The sequence below is a fragment of the Aplysia californica genome, unplaced genomic scaffold, assembly GCF_000002075.1.
Source record: "Aplysia californica isolate F4 #8 unplaced genomic scaffold, AplCal3.0 scaffold00058, whole genome shotgun sequence".
In the NCBI taxonomy this organism is placed as follows: domain Eukaryota; kingdom Metazoa; phylum Mollusca; class Gastropoda; order Aplysiida; family Aplysiidae; genus Aplysia; species Aplysia californica.
Genome location: NW_004797328.1, coordinates 141589 through 149668, shown reverse-complemented (window position 1 = coordinate 149668; position 8080 = coordinate 141589). Strand labels below are relative to the sequence as shown.

General features: G+C 40.8%; 1 protein-coding gene across 1 annotated transcript in view; it reads right to left on the bottom strand.

The window, feature by feature from the left end:
* LOC118477286 overlaps positions 1-7661 on the bottom strand; it is a 13791-nt gene extending 6130 nt beyond the window's left edge. The window contains exon 1 of the mRNA XM_035968411.1: positions 4360-7661. Coding sequence (XP_035824304.1) covers positions 4360-5631 — 1272 coding nt within the window. The 5' untranslated portion in view covers positions 5632-7661. The remainder of the gene's footprint in view (positions 1-4359) is intronic.
* Between the last annotated feature and the right edge of the window lie 419 nt (positions 7662-8080).

Sequence of the window (8080 nt, the reverse complement as noted above, 5' to 3'; positions counted from 1 at the left end):
ACACGACTTGGAATTTGAGCAGTCCGGGAAACAATACGTAGACCATTTCTGCGTAGAGCTATCTTCGTTAATGTAACTGCTTTGGTCACAATAGTCGATATGGAATTGTAGTCTTTCAGTAACACCAGCCTCCCACTCAAACACCTCTTTAGACGCATCTTCCAACAACAAGTCATAATAATAGGACGCGACGCTGTCATCTTCCTCAGAATACGAGTTGCGTATATTGAAGTTGTCTTCTGAAAAAGTACATCTAACGACGACAGAGATAGTTAAGGGGATAAACATCACACGTGGAATCTTCATCGTGAGCGTGTGGAAACGCTCCAAGTCTAGGACTGAAGGCTCCGCTTTTGGGGGGGCGTAACAACACTCAGGAAAAAACCGTAGCGCTTTTTATAATGAAATTCACATTCATTGCTTGTGACGGTTGACACTCTCACGGGGCTTAGTTGATCGAACTCCACTAATAAAATAGGCATTGTTTTCTCAAAGATCAATAGTATATATTCCCACAGCAGGCCTTGCCGTTGTATCAACTATCATCAACAACACAGAAATAAAGTTTAATGTAAAAATCTAAATTCCACGTTGGTTGCGTTAAGGGGAAGGCTGTATTTACAACAAATTCAGAGGGGAAATAAATTCCTCGGACATAGTGCCAGCGAATTCTGTTTTCCGCAGATCGGTACTCTAATCGGACCTCTCCGCTTCTATCAGCAATTGATCTTTGATAAACACATGACTAAGGCTTATCGTTTAAGTAGTGAAAACCACGTTCACTGTTGAAGGTAGTTGAAACTTCCACGATGTTGATTAAGTGAAGAGTAAGAACATCGGTAGCTCCTCAAATGATTAAGATGTGATTTCATACTGTTTTCGCAAACTATGTCGTTTACATTCTCAAGGTAAAAGAATATATGGGGACCGAAAGAGGGTTTTGTGATGAAGTTCACACTCTCTGCTGAAGACAGTTTATACTGTCCCAAAGCTAAGTGGATACTGTACTCATCAAATGAGATGCATGTTTTGCAAAGATCGTAGGGCCTATTACATCCTGCAAGAACCGTAACCTTTTCTTCAAACAATTATCAACACAGAAATGAAGATTGATGTTAATAAGGAAATCCAGGTTCACGGTTGAGAGCAGCTGATACTTTCTCAAATAGTAGGAAATATAATAAAATGCGTATACATTTTGTTTTGAAAAGTAGTATGCGTTCCCCCCTAAGAGGTAATTGTAATACATGTCGTACTAGACGGGGTCGCAGCTATGAGGTCAACCACGTAAACTCTCTATGGCTATGCAGGCCCACTCAACTTGCTTTGTCGTCATTTTTGAGAGGATTCGAAACAACGCTGTCGCGCCGCACGTCCCTCGCAACGCCTAGGTCTTCATAGAGTTTGAATCTCAGTTCAGTTTTATTTTAAATTTTCTTTTTGTTTGCTGTTGTTCTTTAATCATATAATATACTACACACATATACAATACTGCACCTGCTGACCGATTGTGGGAAATATAAATGCACTTAAAAAGGCTTCAAATGAACAGAGAGATATAATATGGCCTCTTTTAAGGACAAGCGGGCTAACCCAGATTTCATGGGGTTTCCAGAAATCTTGACCAACACCAAAGTGGGCATTGCCCTACCTATAGCATAAGTTTGGTTTCATTGGTGTGTATATTTTGTTTGTTATAGAAAACACTCTCCTTGTCTTTTAAAGAAACTGAACAAGGGGCGAAAACTTTACCTTCGATTTTCTCAAAACAGCATTTTTCGGGATATCCCCTTTGTGTTTAAAAGCGACCATATGAGGTATTGTTTGTTTTCCCCGGGTGGGGTGGGGGAGGGGTGGAGGGAGACAAAGCGAGTAATTGAGTTTGTTAAGAAAAAGGACAATGATTTCATACTAACAAAATGGATTGCTTTTATATCATTTCGTCTACACTCTTCTTTTACTCATGCAAAGCCTAGGTCTTCATAGAGTATGAAGGGGGTTAAGACTGGGTTAATTAATCAATATACTAATGCGTTATTGTCTCACAAAGAGCGATTCATTGTAGGCTGGGATACTGTGAATTATTGTATGGATCCTGTGCCCACACCCAAAAAGCGTTGTTTAATATCGGGTACAAAAAAATAAATAAACTGACAACATTTTAAAATCCACTAAGATAGCCGGTTCATCTTAGACGTTCACAATGTTTTCTAACATCGGCGTTGACTGGCAATGGTGTTTGGCTAAACAACGCCCCATCGTCCATGAATCCTTGCTGCTAGCATGCTGCTGTTGCACATGCTGTTTAGCATCGGTTCCGCAAATGAGATAGAATATTACGCCGAGCTTATTGGTGGGTAATTACACATGGTTGGCTACTTTATATTCTCTCATATCAACAACATCGACAGAGATTCATTTCCGTTTAGCCAACCTTAAGGTGTGCTAAAATTGAAGCTGAAGCTTCTAGCAGCTTCTCCGTCATATATCCGATTCCAGAAGTTCGATACGAGCGCCTTGTTGTGGTCAGCGGTGCTAAATCTAGATATACTGTTCGAGCATCATCACCACTGTCTTTCTCACCCTGCACCAGGGTATAGGCCACGGACAAACACCTTCCACCTTTCTCTATCCTGGGCTAGCCTCTTGATGTTATTCCATGTCTTCCCACTTTTCTGTACATCGATTTCTGTGATTCTTCACTGTATACCATTTCTGTGTCCTCTGGTGGTTTCCTTCATCAGCCAGTCAACTGCCAATATGAAGAGGAATGGTAATAATAAACATCCCTGTCTCACACCAGTCTTGATGTCAAAGCTTTCAGAGAGCTGGCCATCATGTACAACCCTGCAACTTGTCCCTTCGGACATGATCTTGATGAGGTTCACCAACTTCTGTGGGATTCCGTGGTGTCTCATTATCTTCCATAGTGTTGCTCGGACTGTTCGAGCCGCGAACAAGAAAAGATTTCAATAAAAATTATGTTTTTTATTTTAAAAAGTGATCATCAAGTTCACCTTATTCTTTTTTTTTCTCCTGAATTTTACAGATCCGAAAGGTCTCAGTGTGTAAAAGGCCCTATTTGCATTACCTAAAGCCAATTCACATGGAGCGGTGCGCAGCGACGGAACGGCGACGAATAACAGAAGTCCGTCGACTGTGTTTTGGAAAACGCTGCTTTGTGTTTGGTCACTTGCAGCTGTTCTCATGAGACGGGATGCCGCTACAGAAACCGTTGCGGAACCTTCGCGGTGTTTCAGCGACCGCTTCTGTGAGCAAATTTTGAGACACCGTCGCGGCGACTGTACCTTTGTGGCCTACTGGAGGTTCGAGCATGGATCGATTAAAAATATGTACTTATTGGGTGGATCTAAATAATAAGCCAATTTTTTTTAAAACCAGCGCCTCAAAATGTGTCCATTTGCTCGTGACCACCCTCATTTTTGCAATTAAAAAAATAGACATGTCAATTTTAAAGAAAATTCCAGTCGTTTGAACTTTTTTAAAAAGTGAATATTTTGGCCTTCGTCAATGTGGTCGAGAGGATTGGTAGACGAACACACACACACACACACACACACACACACACACACACACACACACTCACACACACATACCCACAAACACCCACACACACACACACGTACACACACACACACACACACACACACACACACACACAGATGTAGGCCCCTCGGGTCGACACACCAGGCCTAGTAGTGGTGTTGGTGTTTTCCTGCTGCATAATTGCAAGCGGAGATTGTGTATTTGTGTGTGTGTGTGTGTGTGTGTGTTTGCGTGTGTGTGTGTGTGTGTATGTGTGTGTGTTTGTGTGCGTGCGTGCGTGCGTGCGTGTGCGCTTGTTTGTGAGTGAGTGTGTGTGTATGTGAGAGAGAGAGAGAGAGAGAGAGAGAGAGAGAGAGAGGGGGGGGGCAAGTGAATATTCGGGGTCTCCACTCGGGTCCCCGTGGTGTCATGTGAGAAGAACGTTTCTTAACCCTTACAACTCCGGGCTATGTCTATCCTCACTTCCCTCTGACCCAGGTAATACTGATGTCCTTGACACCTCACGCCCAATCAATAATGATGAGGTCTGCTATTTTTTGAGGACATATAAAGAAAAGAAAAATTCTGCACGGCTTTTTGAAGTTTAAGAAAATTATACATTGTGTATTAAATGTTATTCTGAGAAATTTGAATAGATTACGATAAAAACACGCAACTGGGTTTGAACTGGCGGTGCCCTGTGAGGGAAATACACGTGTATATGTAAGTGACTGGGGCTGTAAGGGTTAAATGGGGAGGAACAATGAGGTGGGGTTAGGGGGGGGGGGGCAAATCAACAGTTTATTCGCTCACCAGGTCTTGGTTATCTCTCCATGTAATGTTAGAGCACACGTCATTAAGTGTAATTTCGGCATAAATCTTGTTGGTCACTCCCAGAAGCAAGGATATTGGGGTCACGTAGCCCGGCGGTGGTGCCATACCAGTAGTACCTGGAGGGGGGAATGGCCCTCCAGAGGTCGGAACCTTCCAGAGTTGGAACCCCTGGCACAGTAAACAGAACAGGTTCAGTCCGCCTTCACTCGTTCTGAACACCGGGTGTGTTATATGTTTGCAGTAGTGAATGAGCCTCGTATCGTTGATCACACAAGATCCAGCCTCACTTCCGCTGTCGAGGGCCGTGGGGAGGTTGAAGTCAGGGTCACACTTCTGTGGAGGTGGTACAACTTTTTCCGAGGGAGGGGAGATTCGGATGTCACACAACTGGTCTAACTTACGTGACTTCAGAAACAGTTCTTCCTCTGACATGATGGTGTATAACGTCTGGTAATGTCTGCAAGAAATCTGGACGGACCACTTGTAATAATATACCGTCGTGCTGTTGTTGAGTGACAGGATATACCCATATCCATTCCCATCGCTCGCCGTCTCTACACGGCCCGTGTAGCCATTTACATTGCACAGTAGACAGTAGACATTTCTATACACAATCCCTGTGGATTTGCGTGAGATAGGGGTACAGCCCTGTAGACTTTCACAAGGGCTCGCCTCACATAGGTTCCGCAGCGTGCTGTTTGATTCACTCTCTGGACATTTTGATTCCGAGAAGATGAAGTGGTACTTATCATTATAATCGAATTCTGTGCACTCAAGGCGTACAAAATCTGAATGTCTATTGTCGTGATTAGAAGAAATATTCCTTTCAGGTCGATCTGTTGTTGTATTTTCGGTGAGTCTGTCAACTTCATCAAAAATTCGTTGAGCCCAAGTCTGATGATAAAAAGGGCAACATGTACCGTAGACGTAACACGACTTGGAATTTGAGCAATCCTGAAAACAATACGTAGACCTTTTCTGCGTAGAGCTATCTTCGTTAATGTAACTGCTTTGGTCACAATAGTCGATATGGAATTGTAGTCCTTGAGTTACGCCAGCCTCCCACTTAAATACCTCTTTAGACGCCTTTTCCAATGACAAGTTCCAGTCATAATAATAGGATGCGACGCCGCCATCTTCCTTGGAGTACGAGTTGCTTGTATTAAAGTTATCTTCTGAAAATGTACATCCAACAATGACAGAGATTGTAAAAGGGATCAAAAGCACACGTGGAAGCTGCATCGTGTGCATGTGGAAACGTTCCAAGCATAGGATTGAAGGCTTTGCTTCTGAGGGGCGAACAACACACAGGAAGGAATCGTAGCGCTTTTTATAATGAAATTCACAGTCGTTTCCAGAGACGGTTGACACTCTCACGGGGCTTAGTTGATTGAACTCCACTAATAAAATAGGTATTGTTTTCCACAAATCATTAGTATATTCCCACAGCAGGCCTTGCCGTTCTATCAACTATCATTAACAAAACAGAAATGAATTTGAATATAAGAATCTAAATTTTACATTCACTGCGTTAAGGGGATGGCTGTATTTACCACAAATTCAGAGGGGAAATAAATTCCTCGAACAAAGTACGCGTTCATTCTGTTTTCCGCAAATCGGACTCAAATCGGACCTCACCGCTTCTATCAACAACCAATCTCCGACATCATGGGACAAACACAGGACTAAGGCTTATCGTATAAAAAGTGAAAACCACATTCACAGCTGACGCTAGTTGTAACTTTCACGATGTTAATTAAGCGAAAAAGGAAGAACATCGGTAGCTCCTCAAATGATTAAGGTGTTTAATCATACTGATTTTTAATATATCGTATACATTTTCAAAGTAAAAGAATATCTTGGGACCGACAAATAATTAAAACTTCAGGGGTTCGTTATGAAACACACACTCTCTGCTGAAGACGGTCTGTCTATACTTTCCCCAAGCTAAGTGAATGCTATACTCATTTAATAAGATGCGTTGTGTTGCAAAGATCATATACATCCCGAGACAAACTTCAAAGTTTCTTCAAACAGCTAACAACACAGAAATGAAGATTAGTATAGATAATGACATTTAGGTTTACTGTTGAAAAAAACTGATACTTTAACCAAAATAAGGAAATAGTAATAAAGTACGCATACATTTTGTTTTGAAAAGAAGTATGCTTCCCCCATAGACCTTACAGTAGGGCCTACCCAAGGTCGTGCATTCTGACGTACTGGAGGTTCACTATGGAATGCACTGTTTTGGCTCTTTTAAAAAAATCAAACGAAGGGCTAGTAATAGTATGGAAATGTTGTGCACACACTCGACTCTTTCGGTACTGGTGTTTAGTCCTCGATGTGCGTGCCCATTGTGTGCACCAGTGTAGCTATACTTTTATTATGAACAAAGAGCGGCGGCCACGACAGTGCCTGGTCTAAGTTACTATAATATAGTATTAATTTAAGTCTATGGTTTCCCAAAATCCAACTTTACCGCTTCAGTCAAAATCTATGTAACTGAGGGACAAACGCAAGCATGACGTTTCAGAGAAAGGCTACAACTTTTGAAATTGACGACAAGTATTGAAGACAGTTGGTACTTTCACAATGCTATGTGATCAGTATTATAGCCTATGTATAGTCTTTAAACAAAGTTCACTTACATCTGTTTTGCAAATATTTTATTTTCCCAAACTGGATTCCTCTGCTTCTTTCTACAATTCAAGAATGGAGATAACTGTAGGTATTCTCGCAGGCTGCTTTTTGGAAAGATGATAGTGGTGCAAATTTAAAAAATGTAGTTGAGAACTCGAACTGAAAACATGATCTTTCATAATAAAGTATGATCTTTTATATAAGAACAGTCTTCGATTTAAAAAACACGTACTTTCATTATCCAAATAGAATACTTGCTCTTTCATTGTAACACGATCTTTCACTCTAAAACACATTTTTTCATTATTTTGTGAAACAGCTGAAAAAACACGAGAGAGTAAGCCTACGAATAGAACTATACTAATATAATATCCGACGCGAAGCCAAAGAATCAGTGCAATATTATTATATCTGAATGCCTATGCTACATATTATTTTGCAAAGAGTGAGACACAGTTTTTCATTACTTTTGCAAAACAGTTGAAAAAGCAACAACCAAGACAAGTACGGATGCAATGCACTCTATATTATGTTATTTCCTCGAAATAAACTTCTACTTTTAGACCGAAGAATGTTTCCCGAGAGTAATATCCAACACCAAGCCAAAGAGCCAGTTCAATATTTCTGAACGCTTATGGGTATTTTTTGTATTTTGGTGCATATATCTATCTACAAAAATAAATCTAGGCGTGTGGGTGTGTGTGCGTGTGTGTGTACGTATGTGTGTGTGTGAGTGTGTTGGTGTGCGGCTGCATGTGTGTGTGTGTGTGTGTGTGTGTGTGTGTGTGTGTGTGTGTGTGTGTGTGTGTGTGTGTTTGTGTGTGTAAAGCGCATAGACCTTGCTGTGGAGCGGGGATATAAGCTATACAAATTCTGTTTTATTATTATTATTATTATTATTATTATTATTATTATTATTATTATTATTATTATTATTATTGTTATTATCATTATTATTATTATCATTATTATTATTATGATGATGATGATGATGAAGAATTTAATGGTTCGGATATCTCATGCAATTACTAACACATCACCCAACGTGCCTTCATCA